General features: G+C 40.7%; 2 protein-coding genes and 1 non-coding gene across 3 annotated transcripts in view; 1 reads left to right on the forward strand and 2 right to left on the reverse strand.

The window, feature by feature from the left end:
* Positions 1–10033: 10033 nt before the first annotated feature.
* On the reverse strand, positions 10034–10116 carry trnal-cag (transfer RNA leucine (anticodon CAG)). The gene has a single exon. It is a non-coding gene; the product is annotated as a tRNA-Leu (tRNA).
* Positions 10117–12045: 1929 nt separating this feature from the next.
* thoc7 (THO complex 7) lies at positions 12046–14214 on the reverse strand. The gene is made up of 8 exons (XM_076748551.1): positions 14160–14214; positions 13783–13906; positions 13545–13672; positions 13216–13302; positions 12835–12892; positions 12650–12716; positions 12482–12551; positions 12046–12221 (listed from the first exon to the last, which is right to left on the reverse strand). Exons 1-8 carry the CDS (start codon positions 14176–14178, stop codon positions 12160–12162), a joined length of 615 nt encoding a protein of 204 aa, XP_076604666.1. The 5' UTR covers positions 14179–14214; the 3' UTR covers positions 12046–12159.
* Positions 14215–15304: 1090 nt separating this feature from the next.
* The window catches only part of atxn7 (ataxin 7), a 28103-nt gene continuing 22526 nt past the window's right edge, over positions 15305–20881 (forward strand). The window contains exons 1-2 of the mRNA XM_076751151.1: positions 15305–15465; positions 17779–17877. The gene's annotated coding sequence lies outside the window, so the exon portion shown is untranslated. The remainder of the gene's footprint in view (positions 15466–17778; positions 17878–20881) is intronic.

Consider the following 20881-nt stretch of genomic DNA (forward strand, 5'->3'; position numbering starts at 1 on the left):
TAAGGGGGCTGGAGCCTATCCCAGCTAGCAATGGGCGAGAGGCGGGGTACACCTGAACCGGTCGCCAGCCGATTACAGCAGCCTAAATTGTAAAAAATTGTTAAATTGTCTTTATGGCCTTTTATCACTAAGGGGGCTGGAGCCTATCCCAGCTAGCAATGGGCGAGAGGCGGGGTACACCTGAACCGGTCGCCAGCCGATTACAGCAGCCTAAATTGTAAAAAATTGTAAAATTGTCTTTATGGCCTTTTATCACTAAGGTGAGAAGAGCATTCAATGAGGGAAAGAGGACGAAGGGGGAAGTTTTTAGGGTGCAATCCATTGTAACTGAGAAGCTTTCATTCATTCATTCATTCATCTTCTATACCCGCATATCCCTTTCGGGGTTGCGGGGGGCTGGAGCCTAACCCAGCTAGCAATGGGCGAGAGGCGGGGTACACCTGAACCGGTCGCCAGCCGATTGCAGCAGTCTAAATTGTAAAAAATTGTAAAATTGTCTTTATGGCCTTTTATCACTAAGGGGGCTGGAGCCTATCCCAGCTAGCAATGGGCGAGAGGCGGGGTACACCTGAACCGGTCGCCAGCCGATTACAGCAGCCTAAATTGTAAAAAATTGTTAAATTGTCTTTATGGCCTTTTATCACTAAGGGGGCTGGAGCCTATCCCAGCTAGCAATGGGCGAGAGGCGGGGTACACCTGAACCGGTCGCCAGCCGATTACAGCAGCCTAAATTGTAAAAAATTGTTAAATTGTCTTTATGGCCTTTTATCACTAAGGGGGCTGGAGCCTATCCCAGCTAGCATACACCTGAACCGGTCGCCAGCCGATTACAGCAGCCTAAATTGTAAAAAATTGTAAAATTGTCTTTATGGCCTTTTATCACTAAGGTGAGAAGAGCATTCAATGAGGGAAAGAGGACGAAGGGGGAAGTTTTTAGGGTGCAATCCATTGTAACTGAGAAGCTTTCATTCATTCATTCATTCATCTTCTATACCCGCATATCCCTTTCGGGGTTGCGGGGGGCTGGAGCCTATCCCAGCTAGCAATGGGCGAGAGGCGGGGTACACCTGAACCGGTCGCCAGCCGATTGCAGCAGTCTAAATTGTAAAAAATTGTTAAATTGTCTTTATGGCCTTTTATCACTAAGGGGGCTGGAGCCTATCCCAGCTAGCAATGGGCGAGAGGCGGGGTACACCTGAACCGGTCGCCAGCCGATTACAGCAGCCTAAATTGTAAAAAATTGTTAAATTGTCTTTATGGCCTGTTATCACTAAGGGGGCTGGAGCCTATCCCAGCTAGCAATGGGCGAGAGGCGGGGTACACCTGAACCGGTCGCCAGCCGATTACAGCAGCCTAAATTGTAAAAAATTGTTAAATTGTCTTTATGGCCTTTTATCACTAAGGGGGCTGGAGCCTATCCCAGCTAGCAATGGGCGAGAGGCGGGGTACACCTGAACCGGTCGCCAGCCGATTACAGCAGCCTAAATTGTCAAAAATTGTTAAATTGTCTTTATGGCCTTTTATCACTAAGGTGAGAAGAGCATTCAATGAGGGAAAGAGGACGAAGGGGGAAGTTTTTAGGGTGCAATCCATTGTAACTGAGAAGCTTTCATTCATTCATTCATTCATCTTCTATACCCGCATATCCCTTTCGGGGTTGCGGGGGGCTGGAGCCTAACCCAGCTAGCAATGGGCGAGAGGCGGGGTACACCTGAACCGGTCGCCAGCCGATTGCAGCAGTCTAAATTGTAAAAAATTGTAAAATTGTCTTTATGGCCTTTTATCACTAAGGGGGCTGGAGCCTATCCCAGCTAGCAATGGGCGAGAGGCGGGGTACACCTGAACCGGTCGCCAGCCGATTACAGCAGCCTAAATTGTAAAAAATTGTTAAATTGTCTTTATGGCCTTTTATCACTAAGGGGGCTGGAGCCTATCCCAGCTAGCAATGGGCGAGAGGCGGGGTACACCTGAACCGGTCGCCAGCCGATTACAGCAGCCTAAATTGTAAAAAATTGTTAAATTGTCTTTATGGCCTTTTATCACTAAGGGGGCTGGAGCCTATCCCAGCTAGCATACACCTGAACCGGTCGCCAGCCGATTACAGCAGCCTAAATTGTAAAAAATTGTAAAATTGTCTTTATGGCCTTTTATCACTAAGGTGAGAAGAGCATTCAATGAGGGAAAGAGGACGAAGGGGGAAGTTTTTAGGGTGCAATCCATTGTAACTGAGAAGCTTTCATTCATTCATTCATTCATCTTCTATACCCGCATATCCCTTTCGGGGTTGCGGGGGGCTGGAGCCTATCCCAGCTAGCAATGGGCGAGAGGCGGGGTACACCTGAACCGGTCGCCAGCCGATTGCAGCAGTCTAAATTGTAAAAAATTGTTAAATTGTCTTTATGGCCTTTTATCACTAAGGGGGCTGGAGCCTATCCCAGCTAGCAATGGGCGAGAGGCGGGGTACACCTGAACCGGTCGCCAGCCGATTACAGCAGCCTAAATTGTAAAAAATTGTTAAATTGTCTTTATGGCCTGTTATCACTAAGGGGGCTGGAGCCTATCCCAGCTAGCAATGGGCGAGAGGCGGGGTACACCTGAACCGGTCGCCAGCCGATTACAGCAGCCTAAATTGTAAAAAATTGTTAAATTGTCTTTATGGCCTTTTATCACTAAGGGGGCTGGAGCCTATCCCAGCTAGCAATGGGCGAGAGGCGGGGTACACCTGAACCGGTCGCCAGCCGATTACAGCAGCCTAAATTGTCAAAAATTGTTAAATTGTCTTTATGGCCTTTTATCACTAAGGTGAGAAGAGCATTCAATGAGGGAAAGAGGACGAAGGGGGAAGTTTTTAGGGTGCAATCCATTGTAACTGAGAAGTTTTCATTCATTCATTCATTCATCTTCTATACCCGCATATCCCTTTCGGGGTTGCGGGGGGCTGGAGCCTATCCCAGCTAGCAATGGGCGAGAGGCGGGGTACACCTGAACCGGTCGCCAGCTGATTGCAGCAGTCTAAATTGTAAAAAATTGTTAAATTGTCTTTATGGCCTTTTATCACTAAGGGGGCTGGAGCCTATCCCAGCTAGCAATGGGCGAGAGGCGGGGTACACCTGAACCGGTCGCCAGCCGATTACAGCAGCCTAAATTGTAAAAAATTGTTAAATTGTCTTTATGGCCTTTTATCACTAAGGGGGCTGGAGCCTATCCCAGCTAGCAATGGGCGAGAGGCGGGGTACACCTGAACCGGTCGCCAGCCGATTACAGCAGCCTAAATTGTAAAAAATTGTTAAATTGTCTTTATGGCCTTTTATCACTAAGGGGGCTGGAGCCTATCCCAGCTAGCAATGGGCGAGAGGCGGGGTACACCTGAACCGGTCGCCAGCCGATTACAGCAGCCTAAATTGTAAAAAATTGTTAAATTGTCTTTATGGCCTTTTATCACTAAGGTGAGAAGAGCATTCAATGAGGGAAAGAGGACGAAGGGGGAAGTTTTTAGGGTGCAATCCATTGTAACTGAGAAGCTTTCATTCATTCATTCAATCATCTTCTATACCCGCATATCCCTTTCGGGGTTGCGGGGGGCTGGAGCCTATCCCAGCTAGCAATGGGCGAGAGGCGGGGTACACCTGAACCGGTCGCCAGCCGATTGCAGCAGTCTAAATTGTAAAAAATTGTTAAATTGTCTTTATGGCCTTTTATCACTAAGGGGGCTGGAGCCTATCCCAGCTAGCAATGGGCGAGAGGCGGGGTACACCTGAACCGGTCGCCAGCCGATTACAGCAGCCTAAATTGTAAAAAATTGTTAAATTGTCTTTATGGCCTTTTATCACTAAGGGGGCTGGAGCCTATCCCAGCTAGCAATGGGCGAGAGGCGGGGTACACCTGAACCGGTCGCCAGCCGATTACAGCAGCCTAAATTGTAAAAAATTGTAAAATTGTCTTTATGGCCTTTTATCACTAAGGTGAGAAGAGCATTCAATGAGGGAAAGAGGACGAAGGGGGAAGTTTTTAGGGTGCAATCCATTGTAACTGAGAAGCTTTCATTCATTCATTCATTCATCTTCTATACCCGCATATCCCTTTCGGGGTTGCGGGGGGCTGGAGCCTATCCCAGCTAGCAATGGGCGAGAGGCGGGGTACACCTGAACCGGTCGCCAGCCGATTGCAGCAGTCTAAATTGTAAAAAATTGTAAAATTGTCTTTATGGCCTTTTATCACTAAGGGGGCTGGAGCCTATCCCAGCTAGCAATGGGCGAGAGGCGGGGTACACCTGAACCGGTCGCCAGCCGATTACAGCAGCCTAAATTGTAAAAAATTGTTAAATTGTCTTTATGGCCTTTTATCACTAAGGGGGCTGGAGCCTATCCCAGCTAGCAATGGGCGAGAGGCGGGGTACACCTGAACCGGTCGCCAGCCGATTACAGCAGCCTAAATTGTAAAAAATTGTTAAATTGTCTTTATGGCCTTTTATCACTAAGGTGGGAAGAGCATTCATTGAGGGAAACAGGACGAAGGGGGAAGTTTTTAGGGTGAAATCCATTGTAACTGAGAATGCTTGGAGGACTTCATTACGGCGTAAAAAGCGGCGTTCTTTTTGCGCATTACGGTGTAAAAAAACGGCGTAAAACCTGAAAAAAGGCCGTTTTTTACGCCGTAATGAAGTTGAAACGTGACTGAATGTGGCGTATTTCTGGCAGGAACGGCTTGCCATACATGACGTCGTAAAAAACGTAAAAAAAAAAAAAAAAAAAAAAAAGAAAAAGAAAAGAAAAAAGCGTAAAAAAAAGTGTCTGCGCCCAATCGCTGATCAAAACAAGCAGACCAAATCAGTTCAGCACAGATCTCCTTTGTGGCAAAGTTTGTCCTAACTTATCTTGTAGTTTCTCGTAGCTTAGTATTTTGGATGATTGGCAGGAACATATCCCATAAATTAACTTCGTCGTTGTTTTAAATTCCTCCTCCATGGGTGCGGGTGACGCCTATCTCTCGTCCGGCGGTCGACTGAAATTGCGGCGTCGGTCGGTTCCCGTGAATCCACCAAAACCTAAAAGTGAATCCGTTAAACCCTCGAAGACAACCCTTTTATGGGCTAGCGATCAAAGCCAGTGTTCCAGTCCTTTGAACGTCACTATGTTCTACGTTCCATAAATGTGAATTGTTCGTCGCAGATGACGTCACTGCTCAGCGTGGTTATTATTTATTTTCTTAATTTCCATAGCAACAATCAAAACAATATTAAACTCCTCTGCGGCAGCAACGTAAAGACAAACAAATCTATCAAAGTTTAATATTTCCTGAGAAGTTTCAGTACATTAAAGGATTGGTTCACATTTTTTCAAGTCCACCTTACAACCATGCTCATAATGTCCACATGGTATGCTGAAAACATTACTGTTGACTGTAACCATTGCTGACTGTACTGCCTGAACAGATCCCTTCCCCAACCCATACTTATCATTCATCTAGTATGTGTGGACATACAAGGAATGGGCTGGTTTTAATTTTCTGTTCTGTGTAAATACCAGTTTCAAAGTTCGGGTGAAGGCTTTGTCACAGCTCATGAAGAAAACACTATCAGATGAAATACAAATTCCACACTAAGAACACCCACTGGCAAATTTGACAAATTCAGCCATTTGAGGCTCCATTTCCACCTCAGCTGTGTTTCAGAATGTATTTTTTCATAGAACTGGGCTGCAAATGTTGGCCCATCCCCATCACGTACATTTGAATCCCTTTAGAAAAGGATCTCCTCTTTGCTAGTAAGGACTGGAGGAATGATTACAAAAATCAATAACTCTTTCAGTTTATATATGGGCATGTTGGTGATGTTTTAAGACACACTTTAACTGAAATAACTACATGCAGAAGTCCATATCACATGTTAGTCATCCATTTCTGTTGTTTAGGTTATCAGATGATAGTACCAATTATCAGTTGGCTCTCACATGACATGATTTCCAGTGTTTAAATATGTTTACAGTTTAAGTAAGTTTGGTTTCTAATGTGATAAAGTTGCACAGTTACTGTTAGGGGGTGTTAAACACTGCAACTGTTCATCAGTTGCATCAAAACGTTTCACATGCAAATCCTGAGACTGATCTTTGACACTTGATTTTATTCAAGGCAGGAAAGAGTGAGAGTGCAACTGAGCGAGAGTATAAAAAATGCTTTAATTTCTATTTGTAGTTTCAGCATTCAGTCACAGAAACACAATTTTCTTTCACTCAGCAAGAAAACACAACTGCAGAAATGTCCACAACATTCAGTGTATCTGAAAGCAAGTGAATTAAATTATTAGGAAACTTCAGCCATAATTGAAAGAGATCACTTACCCAAATAAGACTGGCAACAAACTCAACACTAAACAAGACAAACAAAATACTGCACACTTCAACCTCCAGGATGATAAAATGTACACTTTCATCAAATAAGTCCAACTCAGGTGAGCTAAGGCTGGGCGCTTAGGGTGAGGGAACTATGCCCCCCTGCGACATGGAGATGAACCAGGGCTGATCTCTGCTCTGTGCCCTTCTTTTTCATGTCCAGGACTTAGGGATAACATTAGGAGAGTTTGACAAACACACAAACATCACACAGGTTGATTGCTGAGATCACACAGCCCGTTTCAACCTGTATTAAATCAGTGTTTTTGGTCCCTTGGTTGCCTACTCCAGCAGATAAGAAGTGACATTAGCAATTGTATGGGCTCCTTTACATGCAATAATGTGGGATGGCTGTTACACCTCAGGGACCGCATCTCGCAGCAGATAAAAGGACAACAGGTAAGTTGACAGTATTGTTCTTCCAGATGAATAGCAGCTTACCAATCAAATGTGACCAGTTTTAGAATGTTTGGGATTGTCAAATGAACTTTTTACATCAGTTAATCACAGCATCAGCAACTATTCAATAATTGTCGTCACCTCTTCAAATTGTAACATTTAATTGTGGTGTTAACTCATGAAAACCAAGCATTTCATTCGTAACTGAATCTCAACATTGAAAACAGCACCACAGTGCTGTTGGTGAACAGCTAGTTTGTAGTTTCCAGGGCAGCCTTATTAAACATGTTCCCAACAGCCTCTGAAGACAGGTAGCCACCCACCAGGTACCTACAAGACACAAGGAGAGACTGGTTTCAATTAATGGCTCAATAGCCCTGGTTACATAATCATTACTGCTGCTTCAATGTGTTACAAAGACTGAGGGAAAAGGCTTGCAAAGGTAGCATCACCCTTTACACTCATATTGCATGACACATAATTTGAGTTGGTGTTGACATCAGTTTTAGTTAGAGCTAAAATGACGAGTCGATTGACAGAAAAATAATTGGCATCTATATCAAGATCAAGATCAAGATCAATATTCCTTAATTTGTCCCGCGAGGGGAAATTCAAGAATTATATTATATATATAATATTGATAATTGATTACATTTCAGTTAAGCAAAAATCCTTAAAAAAATGAAAAACACTCTCTGATTGAAGCATCTTAATGAGATGACTTGCTATTTTTCTTTGTACAGCTCAGGAGGTTATAGAAGTCGTCCAGCTATGAGAAGGTTGGGGGTTCGAGCTCTGGCCTCAGCAGCCTACATGTCGAAGTATCCTTGAGCAAGATGCTGAACCCAAAATTGCCCCCGATGCTGTGCCATCAGTGTGTGAGTGTGTGTGAATGGATATGCTCATAATGAGCGTGTGTGAATGGGTGAATGCAGACTTGTAAAAGCGCTTTGAGTAATTGTCAGAAGCGCTATGCAAATACAGTCCATTTACCATTTCCCGTTATCGTTGAAAATGGAATATTTTTGAGTTTTTGGTCAAACCCAAGAAATTGACATTTTTTTAAGTTTCACAGAGTAAAGAATTGATTAATAATAAACAAAATCAGCAGAGTGATTGATAATGAAAATAAGACCTATTTTCAGACCTATTTTTAGTTGTTTTTTTTTTTTTTACTGATTTACATTTGAAGTTTGTAGTAAAAACACAATTGTTGCTAAAAAGCAGTAGTTATTTGCTCATTAAACCAACTCATCTGATTTATTGATGTGGACACAAACGTGAAGGATGCCTGATGAAGGAAGAATATTCTATGTAGGTGCATCCTTTAGAGAGGCACAAACACTGTGTTGCTAAGACAAATCTGAACATGAAGTTAACACAACAGTTCTGAAGCTTTTACACTTCCACTGGGCACACAAAAAGCTGTCTCTTGAGCAACACAATATTCAAAGTCATTTTGTGCCTCAAAGCAGACTGAACACTGACAGAGTGATATTTTGTCTGTTAAATTGCTGCGAGGATGAGAGCAGCAGAACAGCAGTGCTGTGCGTCTTCTGTTACTGGTGTTGAAGCAGCATTTAGAAAAGTGAACAACTGATCCTAACACAAGTGTGGCTGCTTCCTCAACAGTTTTGCAAGAGTACTAATAGCATTAATTGCTGACCCATAACAAAATACAACTCAACCTAAGAAGCAGGGCCGACCTCTGCTAAGACCAATAGTCCACTCTTCTATGACATGCAAATCTGCAAGAGCAGCCACTATATATGTCTGGATATATTTCCAAAACAATGAGAATTTAACATTTGGATGTGAATAAGAGTGTAATTCGTTGCATGATATCAATTGTACTGGTCCTGGACTGCTTTCTGTATGAAGGTTGAGCAGCTCCATGTGTTGGCTACTCCAGAGGATTACTGGTACCTGTGAATGTGGATTGTGGTATGAAGTCATTGTATCTTTATCTAGCTTTTTGTCACTGTTCAGCTTTACTACCATCTACTGGATGTTTGGATGTACAGCATTTATTCTGCCAAGGCCCAATGCCCTCTCTCACAGTGTAAAAAAAGTGAAAAACAATTTGTATATCCAAATCCAAGCCAAGAAAAAAAAGTTTTTTTCCCCAGCCTTCCTACATTACCCAGTGTTCACTGCAACAGTAACTTTCCAGAGATGCAGAATAAAAAATGAAGATGTGCAGCAATTCAGAAAAGACACAATTTGCAAGAGCTTTCTTCAAAGGCAAATCCCATTGTTTCATCACCCCACCATCTATGGCCTTCTTGGTCAGTGTGGAGGAAACAGAGACCAAACTCAACTCCTCCCGGCTCTTAGCCACCTTTCCATCATCAACTGCATTGCACTGCATGACTGATCATTTACTTTCAAAATACAGAGTGCGTCCACTGTCATAACCTGTAGGTGAACATTCTCTGAACAACATCTGAAACAGAATCGCAAATGTTATCAAGATAAAAACATCTATTAACAACAAATATAAAACTTCAGTGCAAATACAAAAAAGAAAAACAAAAAAAAAGGGACATGACATTAACTCTCAGACATCTGTCAATCAAACAGAATGAAATTAAAAAACTGTTTGTCTGTAGCCACAATCCAGTAGAAATACATTAAATTTAAAGTACAGCCAATCCATGCTGCCCTGATCAGGCAGTTGCATGTTTTTGGGGACCAGCATCTTTAGGTTCACCATCTGTTTTTTCTAATTCCTCCTTCTGAGGAGGATATTCCTGTGAATCCTTGTGTTGCAAAATTACGAATAAATGTAGTCATTTATGGTGTTTTAATATATTATACTGTGTTCCAGATGCTTATAAAAGTGTAGCGCTGCAGCTGAAGGCCTTCAGCCAATACAGTAATGTCATCTAGTTGTTTGTAGTAAGTTGTTTGCTTGGCGGAGGCATACAAGTCAGGCTTTCAGGGCTTTGGCTGTTGTTAGGGGGTAAATTCAGCATACCTTCAACTCAGCAGGCCTCACATTAAATGGACTTTGACATCAGTCTTTCCTGCCCTCTAGTGGAATTTCCTAGTAAAAATTGTGTCAACAGGCAATCCGAGCCAAACAAAATTCTTGCATTTGCTTTAATTTACTGATTTTTCTACAGTTTTGTAATGTTTGCGTGACAGCAGCGTAGGGTGGTATGCTTTACTTCTTGTTAGATTGGGGTTGCCGTTTGTTACTACCACATCTTAATGTAGCCTTGAGAGGGTAGGAAAATAATCTCTGTCAGAAGTGGAATTCGAACCCACGCCTCCAGGGGAGACTGCGACCTGAACGCAGCGCCTTAGACCGCTCGGCCATCCTGACTTCTATGAAAATGAGACCATAATAAATATTATAATTAATAATAATATAATTTCTTATTCTGGAGCTTCAGCTTTGAATGCTGCCTGATTGTTGATTCTCACTCGCAATTTTTCTATAGCTAGAAAGCCCGTATAATAATATTGTTAGGTATTGTTTCATCTCCCTCAAAATCAGGTCCCATTGAGATTCTCGGATCGCTGGATTTTGTGTCAAGAGTGCTAACGATTAACCTCCACCATGGAACCACTGTATCATGTCGTCTTTTTTAAAACGTTGCCACATAGAAACAGTTGACTAAAGTCAAAATATTTTGTGAGGATAAAATATGTGGTGTCTTAAATAAATATCATTTAGTGTCATCTGGTGTTTCGGATTTATAGTGCAGGGGGGTCAAAGGCAGACAATTTTAAGTGGGAGGTGATTTCTGATCTTCCCAGCAGTTTTAAGTCCAAGCCTTGATTAGAACCTGAACTGGAAAACATCATGACCGAGTGGCCTCAGGTGAGCACACGCAAACCCAAAACAGCTGTCTAATGCTGCGTTCACAGACAAGAAAAGCAGTAAGCAGAAGCAGCTGTTTGCAAATAAGAAGTCACTCACATCAGTGATTCCAGACTCTGACAACATCAGATGAAGGTAGGTGGTTTTCCCACAGTGTACAACTGCCATATTTCTTAGTTATGAATCCTTTGTAGTTACTGCTTTTCCTGTTTGTGAACCCAGCATTAGCTAGCTATGTCTGGTTTGTGTCGGAATCGATGTCCCTTAAATACTGTTTATATAAATGATCTTAGTTTTGTGAAAGACAAAGCACCTAGCGCTGACAGACCACCGTGATATCACATGAGACTGTTCCACAGCTGTCTGCCTAATCTGTGTGGTGGTTCCATCTTGTGATGTTTAGCACTTCGGACTTTGAATCCAACCATCCGACTTCAAATCTCAGTGCAACTTCCCTTAATGCTAAAAGGAATTCAGCACTGGGATGAAAAGCAGCCTTGTGTCCAGAAGAAGCTTGGATATTTGATAATCTCACTGTGTGTCACTATCAAATTTGACCTGATTACCTGTATGTGTGGGATTTTCTCAGTATACCATTAACCCCCACAGTAAATACTCTGACTTGTACGATGGTGTTTCCTGCCCTTTCGTGGACTTTCTTTGCACCAGATTGTGTCAACAAGCCCGCCAAGAATTTAGTATCCTCTTGTCTTATATACGATTTTATGGGTACATATGTGTGACAGATGCACAGGTACCATGTATGTAACTTCATGTCAGACAGAGGCTGATGCTCATCACCACTGCAGGTATTGCTCCACTGAAAAGGGCTGATGGCAGAGGTGGGTTCCATTAACGCCTCCTCATAAGACTTTATCCGTATTGATCTTCAATCAATCTACCGTAATGGAAATTGTGCACTTTTGCTCCACCTTGTGGATTTACAGAGGAAATAGTGAAAAGGCTATCCATCTCGACAGCCAAACACAGTACTTATAATGTAATCATTAATTACAAATGATTGCATTAATGTGCTACATATATTCTAACCAACTACATAAACATAACTTTTTACATTTCATCAACAAGCAAATGTGGTCTTTCAACCTCAGCAACAAGAGGGTTCCATCAGTGATGTGAACACAAAGTTGACTCAATCCCAACTTTCAGTCCAGTAATCCCTCATGATGAAAATATTTTTTCAGATTAGCCAATGCTTTTCAATCAGTGAATACAATCGAATCTTAACTATTTATATCAGTCTAATGTATCTCTCTTATGTACAGTGCATTCCCACTATCAAATCCTTGTCAGCCTGGAAACCTGTTAATTCTTCCAAATAAGGTGAGGTAAACAGAATTTGATATCAATGGAAAGATAGGCATATAAAAAATCATCTAGTTTGGCATATAAAATGAACAAGACAGATGCGGAGAAGTCAGCTTTATTCAAAAATACATACAAAAGGTATTCTTAGACAAAAAACCTCCAAAGATTTAAAAGTGGTTCACTTAATTTAGTTCAATCAGGATCTCCACACGTTCATTCGCCATTCTCTGAAGGGCTCCCCTGATTGTTGTCATCATTGTCTGATTTTTCATCATCTAGGAAAGATAAAAATGATTTGCAAGGCATACGTATGTCCAGTTTTTCTAAACTTTCCAGGTTAAATAGATTAACATTGGGTTTTTTTTTTAAACAATGTACAGATCAACAGCTGCTGAGAATAAAGAATTCTGTATTGAATTGATTCTGCTGTTTTGTATTGCTTTTACATGTTTGAAATAAAGCCTTCATTCATTCATTCATGAACATTGAAAAACACAAACACTGCCAAAAATGGCACCCCAAAATGTTTACTCACTCTCAAGCGTCTGCTGTAGCTCCTGTATGGTACTGAGCAGCACGTGGAACTGCTTCTTCCTTAACTCCAACTGCATGGGACAAAATGGACAGTTAGGAAAAAACAAACATACGTATGAATGAGTGAAGATATTACAGATTAGAATAGAAGAGATAATTGTATGTGTACCTTAGCATCAACATTCTCCTTGATGTGTGACAGTTGCTGGAGTTCTTTATCAAGCGCCTCCAACTGTCTGTAAGTAATGAAGTTAAAAATTAAGCACAACATCTGATTATCGTGAAAGCCAAAACCGCTCTTGGACATGTAGCAGAAGCACTTAATAGCCACTGAAACACATGAGAATGACTTACTTTAGTGTTTCATGTCGGTCTGGGTGTTGCTGGATAACCTTTGCTAAAGCATCATACTCTGGAGGGAAAGAAAAAATATGGAAATGTGACAAAAGCAGAAATTCAGATGAGATAAAACTGACCACAAATGTTTTTACATTAGTTTGACAACAAATATTGGCCCTAATTTAAGATTATGTCATGTACTGATTAATATTTTCTTTGATTAATCAATCAATTGGTTAGTTAATAACAACGTGGTATTGGTTTTACTTCAAAATGGTGGGACTCCACCTCCAATATTGCCATTGGTCTTTCTTAGTTTACATAGAAAAACAGAAGACATATATTCTCCTGTGAACAACTGCCTAAATTGATCTGAGGCACTGAAAATATTCTTACCTTGGCGATTTTTTCGTATTCTCTTTGCCCTCTGAATTTCTTTTTTGCATTCCGCTATCTTCTCGTGTGCAGACGTGATGTTTTGTTCTGCAACGTGGAGTTAAGGTTACTTTAACACTTTCGTAACAAACAAAAACATCCACCGTTTCTTGGTGACTCTGGTGGTCCAGTTCTTCTAGTCACCACACATTAAGCATGAAATGTAAAAACATTAGTATTTCTGTTGTGTATAAGAACAGACAGACGATGGGTTGTCAACAACTTATCTGCCAGGGGTTGGGGTTGTAAATTTTCAAGGTCAGTGTCAGAAATCCCAGAAAGTTTCCTACCTATATTAGTGTAGATCTTCTCATAATTCTCCATTTCCCGTAGGTTCATGTCATAAACCATCAACGTCTTCCCCATGGAGAATTCACACTGGGCGAGTGTGCCCAACATCCTCTGATACTGCGTGAACCTGAAAACAAATCACAAGACGGTTTATGTCTCAAAGCAAGTTCTTCACGACACTTGCATGGAAACTCTTGGTGGCAAAGTCTATGGCTGGGGTCGACTGAAGTCCCTTACCCTTCCTCTGGGGTCCCCTGAGGCGAGTTGCACCATTTGGTGAAACTCTTCAAAAGTACATTGATTCGGCGGTCATCACCGGCTCCATCCCCGTCAATAAGAAGACGCTTCCGAATAACTTCATCTAGAACAGTGGCGAAAGCGGAAATCAAACACCCTTTCAGATACAGGAGATAAATTACCGCTGAGCTAACTGTTTGCTAGCTAGCTGGCTACTGTATATTAGCTATTTTGAAAGCGAGCTGCTGCTACGTGAAAAAATGGTTCGTTTTGGGCAGCATGACTGGTACATATGGATACGTTAAGAGCTGCAGCACACATTTCTACCCGTAGATTTTACCATAAAGTTGAAATCAATTAATTTAAAAGTTACTTACCATCTGTAACAGCGCCCATGTCTGTAGATAGCTGGATAAACTTTATTGAACAACAGGAAGTGAACAAAGCAGTTCGTCCCGCCTCCGAAGACAGTCGACGGTGATTGGCAACAGCAACGAGCACGGTTTGAGTTTTTTTTAAAAGCTTTATTCAAGATGCGTTTCTCAGTTAAAATTTGTATGCGACAGTAACAACTGAATATATTACTCACTAGAAGATTCAGAGGCACAAGAAAAGAAAGGTAAAGGACATACACGTGGATAACAAGGCACAGATGAAACATTTAACATAGGTTATTCATCAAAATAATAGCAACAGAGACATGAAGCAATGTTTAATGTTGTGTGCATTTTTGTTTAATACTTTGAAAAGAACGTAAAATATAGTACAGTGTTATTAATGAGTAAGTGTGTCAAATTTGTCCTATTCGGTTTGTGGTGGTTATGGTATTTACCCATTTATTTATGTATTCTGCCAGTCAAAAATAGGGATATTGTCTATTTTAAAAGATAGCCCAAAGCTTCATAACAAACGGCAGAGACAAAAGGCAGAGATAAAATAATAATAATAATAATAATAATAATAATAATAATAATAATAATAATAATAATAATAAAAATCTTATCTAATCTTAACGTGAGTATCTTTCAAATTAAACTTGTGTTGTTCCACATAATGAGAGTACTGTTATTGGTTATTTTAAGGTGTTTCTGGATTTGTTTTACTTTACAGAAATTTGCACAATCTCTGTAGAAAAAAAGGAATGCCAATTTTTCAGCCGTTAAAAGAACAACATAAAAGGCAAAACCTGAAGCCGTGAGAACATAATCAACTGTTTACAATGCCAGTGATTTTGCATGACAATCAGTTCAAATGTTTTAAATCCTGACTGCATTTTTACAACAAGTAACCCCTGAGAAGGCCACAAAATCTCACTTATAACCTACATCAATTTAAAATCTTTCAAGTACACCTTTCACAGGAAATAATCTGTATATTTATTTCTGTGACACCTCCTTGAACTTGTTTGTAATACAGTGGTCATCACTAATTTCCCAAGGTTTATGCCATCGATGATGGAGAAGCTGCTTTAACTCATCAGTGTGCGTGCGTCCTGGCGCAGTGACGTCTCTGTCCCAGAATGCAGTCTGGTAAACAGACATGGAAGCACCAGGTGAAGACCTCCACAGAGGCTGAGCACTGCACTCGCTCTTTCCCACCGTCTTCTGTCTCCTTCGCCCAGTGCATCCAGTTGATATACATCTGCCTGGTGTCAAGTTTACGTCTACGGCATCCAGAGCCTTGGTAAGAGTGAAGTTGTTGTCGATCTGTGACGACTGCTAATGACTTCTGCTGTGCTGTCAGGCTCCTGCCAGCTTCCTCGCTAACGCTAGTCATGGCTGGCTACAAGCTTCAGCTAGCAGGCTAATGGAGCCGCCACTGCTCTCTAGTAACGGTTGTACCAGTCACAGCCCCACACTGGATGGAGCCTGTATTCATAACATAACTCCGGATAGGCATCATGTCTTTCGCATATCGTATTTCAGATTAACATTTACTTTGTCTTTTGTACTTTTTGAAAAAGAGAAAGAAATGTTTATGTACGTTAGTGTGTAAACAGTAGAGGCACGAGCACCGACAGCCAACTAACGCCAAACTGCTGGCTGTGGATGGTCTCTGCTAGCTGCTGCTAGCTAGCTAACTGAGTTGTCCTGTTATGTTGTGAACTCACTTGTCAATGACAAGTGCTTCGTTTCTGAAGAAAATGTCATCTTTTGCCAGTCATGACCTTTGACATACTGTCTTCCAAGAGGGTAAACCACGATTTAATTCAGCCTAAGCTTCGAGTACAGACACGTTTAAATTCAACAAGATAGCAGACTGTTGGGAGGAACATTTTTACAGTGTGTACAGTACATTCATTCTGAAATCCTAGTTATAGTCAGTGCATGCAGACATGTGTAGGGGCTGGGTGACAGTTCAGTATGACCGTTCTTTGACTTTCAGTAGAATCATATCCTGATATATCATCACCTCATGTTCATGCTGTACAAAATTCTGTCGTCCATTCCTCATTGCAGGCAGTTTCTCCAGGCATTTTGTTTGATTTAATCAGTGAACAGCAGACCAGAGGTCATCACATTAAATGTCACTCGATTATTTGATGTGTTTTTTGCATATATGTGCCATATTATGTAATAGTATATTAAGATTGTAAAAGTATTTTAACAGTTCATAATATTGTGACACTGCTTACAACAATATCACCCTTCTTTTATAATTAAAAGAGAGAATATGCCAGAAGGCCATGCATATTTTTCTTTTTTGTTATTGGCTTCTGGTTGTAAAGTGATCAAATCTTGATCTTGTGGCTTACTCTCATGTGGGTCATGCTGTTTGTAAGTATTTGGATGGTTACATGTTTTTGTCAGCAACAAATGTTTCCAAATGAGAGTAGCTATTGTATTATAGTTAACAGTTTTGGCTCCAAGGGTGTTTGACGATGTTCATATCAGTGTTTTGTGAAAATTTTGGCAACTGTAGCCATTTTTATGCATGTCTACTATCACATAGGTCTGTTAGTTACCATTTGGCTACATAATGTAACCTCATGGTAGTCAGAAAGAGCAATGACTGAGCGGGATATTTGACCAATGAGAAAGGTAGAGGTGGACCTGAAAAGAATTTGTGGAAGTGGTTGATTAAGCATGATTACTTGTTAGTGGAAGTAGAGGAAATGTCAGACCTTCCACCTGATTTTGATCTACACTTCTCAAACTTCACTGAGAGCAAAGGTGCACTGGCTGAAGCAAGATACACTGATACACAGTTGCAGTTTTTGTATGCCATAATATATCATTATCTTGCTTATTACGTATTTACATAAAAAAAATGCCTTACTCAGAAGCACAGCACCTTAGGTAGTGAAAGCCATGATTAATGGCTACATTCATCTTAGCTTTGCCGCTGCCAGGGCCTTGATATTGGGCTGGCTCACTCTCATAGCTTACTGGCACACCTGCATGGAACAGAGCCACCTTTAATGTTATTAGTTACACCTGAGCTTTCAGTCAAAGTGTGTGCTGTCTGTAGCTGGTTGGTTGTGCTCACACATGAAAAATCTTTCCTACCTTACATTTAAGAAATGCAGCTGAGTTTAAAGTTGGTTCATTTGTGCCTGTGTTTTAATTGGCAACAGCAAAAACTTTTGACAAATACCTTTTTGATTTGTTTTGAAAATGTAAAAAAATCTTAAGTTGTTGTAACTCATACACAGCAGTTATCATTTATGCTTTTGTGTTTTGTTAAAAGTCATATTCTACCTCTATGAATATAAGTGTATGCATCAGTTAAGAAAACAAAAACAACGATAGCCTGGTATGATCTCAGTCTTTAACAGGGATTACTGTGGGGCTGGAGAGGCTGTTTAGGGATGGTGCTTAATGGATTGGATTTCTGCATCATAGTGGAGAACTCCATGACAGTGTTACCCTCCAGATATAGTCTTATGATTCCATATTCACTGATTAACTCTTTCAAGAAACAGCAAGAACCTGCTACTGACTTGTCTTCTCTCAATATTTGTCTATGTGTGCATGGGCTTGTGGGTGTCTCCAGACTTCCTCTCCAGTGTGCGTGGCAGCCAGCGATCACCCAAACTGATGAGGATCGGCTGATTGAGTTAAAAATAAATTCCTTTTTTCTTATTTTGCCAAGGTAAGATCTCACAGCTGCTCATTACACTCTATTGATAGTTACTGTATTCTCCAACTGCAAAATAATCATAAGTAGTTGTACAGTGCTTGCAGATGGTTACAGCTGTGATTTACTTAGAGACACAGAGTTCAGTACAGCACTTTTATAGTAATTACTTTTCAGTGAGCACACAACCCTGTAATTTTCCACACAGACTCTTGTATTGGTTCCCAGGTTTACCTGTGATGTTTTCTGTTAACTTACTTCATATTTTCTTGAAGTTATTGTAAACATGTTTTGCCTGGAAAAGGTAGTTAGTATTTAGCAAAAAGAAAAATCCTCTCCCTCTTATTCTGTTTTTAGGCTACAAATGTATCAGATGTGTTTCTCACTTGAACATCTCACGCAGAAGAGTCGCTGTCATTTTCATCTATGCACCTGTCTGCTCCAGCTCTGTGCAGGCACACGTCTCAGCTGCATTTCCTGGGCGTAACTACGATCTAAAGCATTTATTTATGCTTCAGGTCTATTTATTTGACAAAAAATGTAGGGATATGTGAGACTGAGATATATGCATATGTGTATATATACATCTACATTTTGCAACCTAGATGGAGCGTAGTGCTCCGGTTTGTAATTCCACAGACTCTCCCTTCACTTTTGCCCAGCAGCTGAGAGGACACAGGAACTTCTTGGTTATTGAGGAGTTACAGTGTTTATTCATGGCCAAACTGGAACCTACACTGTGCATTTACTCACTGCTAGCCTGTACCTGTTTTCCAGTCACCATCATCTGTCTGCCCCGAGTGCAGCCAGTCTCTCTCTCTCTCTCTCTCTCTCTCTCTCTCTCTCTCAACCACACACTCACTATGCACGCACACACACGTCTGTGTGTGACACTGACGTGACGTTTGCAGTGTAGTTCTGCAATAAATACTATTTCTGCTAATTTAGGTAAGTAAAAAACAGGAGGTGTTGCTTATTGAGGCTGCAGCAATTGAGGATTTAGTTTGCACTGGTGCTATACTGGGTTACATATATTGACTTTTTAAGGCTATGTCATCCAATATAACACAAACACCTCAGCAAATGTCCAGCACTATAAGGTTCACATAGGCAGTATGTCATTATAAGACTCTCCTATTCGTTATTATAAGATTCTTCTGCTCGTTATCAGTCTGTCATGTTCAGTTTCTAGAGATTGGTTTGTACACTGCACACAGAAATGCCATGTGTTAAAAAGTCACACACTTGTGTTTGACTTTACAGGTAATTTCATGTTTAATCATACTTGAGCTATGAAAAAAGGGATTTTTGTAGAAAAATAACAAATTTCTTTTCAAACAAAATACCAGCTGGTAACAGTGCATAATTAAAAGGGGCTATAGAGGAAAACCTGTGCTTTCTATCTATTAAATACTCAAAATTTGTGATGCCTTTTAAAAAATGACTGCACTTCTTTCCCATTCCAGACCAAAAGTCACTGCTTCTCAAGATGAACAAATATTAAGGGATCAATATGTCATAATGTAAATGATTTGCTAGTGTAGGTTATTAATGAACTGGTAATGAAGAAAGGCACAGCTAGCTTTAATTAAATTCTAATTAAATGTGCAAGTTACACATTATAGTGAAAAAAGATTTGCTCTGCGTGCCTCTTGAAAAACACTGAGTGTTTTGTGTTATTGTGGGAACTCTGCCTCTGTTTGGCCCATTTGCCAAATAATTGATATGTTGCACTGTTGTGTATACCACTGATTTAGCCATTTCAAACTCCTGTGGGGGTTGTGTGTGTTGACACATACAACTACAACTAACTAAAATAACAAGGCAGGAAAGTCCATCTATATAATTTTTCATGTGTTGTCACCCTCAAACTACAGCAACAGCGTCTAACATCATGATGTAGATATCCATATATAATATTAAAATAGCGAAGTGTCTTGGACCAACCAGGGAACCTGAATGTGATGTACTGCATTCTTGTCAGGTTCAACCCTGGGTGCCAGTTTTAGACTTATTGCCCCCAGTAAATGACGCCAATCCAAGCTTTGGCGCTATCCTTTGACATCACCTATGAGTGATGTCAAAGATGATCATATCTTTTGGAACACTTTGATACAATAGATCAATTCGTGAAGTGTATGTATGTACAATGAACAAAGACTAGAAGGACATAAAACATAAGTTTTTTCTTTGAGACACTGGCAGCATCCTCAGGACAAGCTTCCTAATTTGTATTTCTAAATTTAGTGTTGGTCTAAAGACAAAGCCAAGTTTCTGAACTGTACACTTAAAACGAGCAAGAGGGCTGAGGTCATTTTTGCTCAGAGCTCCTCAGGATACTTGGCAAATGGCAATGCATTCAACATTTTTTGCTATTGAGTTTTTTCAGATACCCTCCATTTGAGCACAGAAGGCTTCTTAAACTGTCCTTGTTTTCTGTCAAACTGTCTTAAAAAATGTTTATTTGTGATGGAAAAAAAATGTTACCTAGAAGCAATCACTACATTAGTCATATAAGATAGGATAGACAGCATCAAGAAATGTTTACACCATTTGTATGTCAGTCAGCCAGTGTATTTCTTTGTCTGTTTACAAGAATTCACCAAACGTTCTCTGTAGCAAGACAACATAAAGAGCTTCCATTTCTTCTCTTCTTGCTTGTCAGTTGAATATGTGCACCACTGGAGTCGATCACAGACATTTCATTTTGAAAGTGAAAGTTGGCCGTGGATAACAGTCTATACACATCTAAAAGGTTTAGCAACCACAGGGGAATCTATTCGAGCCAGTCCTAAGTCTCACAAGTGTTACATCATCCTGTTGTAGACAGTTTGTTGAATTACCAGTAATGTGAGCTATACAATTTACAATAACAGCCACTGATCCACCATCAATGAAGACCAGATCGACTTATTTGTAAATATGTTGCTCCTTGACTCGTGTGTGAGAGCCTACATTGAAGTTAATATCCACAACAAACAAAGCATAATACACACTGTGGTACCACAGTTCTACGTAA

Source organism: Chaetodon auriga, chromosome 2 (genome assembly GCF_051107435.1).
Source record: "Chaetodon auriga isolate fChaAug3 chromosome 2, fChaAug3.hap1, whole genome shotgun sequence".
NCBI classification, from domain to species: domain Eukaryota; kingdom Metazoa; phylum Chordata; class Actinopteri; order Chaetodontiformes; family Chaetodontidae; genus Chaetodon; species Chaetodon auriga.

What these genes read in the sequence shown, in the direction of transcription:
- thoc7 (XM_076748551.1), bottom strand. An exon ending in GACCGACATGAAACACTAAA is followed by an intron (nt 12,717 to 12,834) that starts GTAAGTCATTCT and finishes CATTACTTACAG; the next exon opens with ACAGTTGGAGGCGCTTGATA. An exon ending in GCTACAGCAGACGCTTGAGA is followed by an intron (nt 12,222 to 12,481) that starts GTGAGTAAACAT and finishes TATCTTTCCTAG; the next exon opens with ATGATGAAAAATCAGACAAT.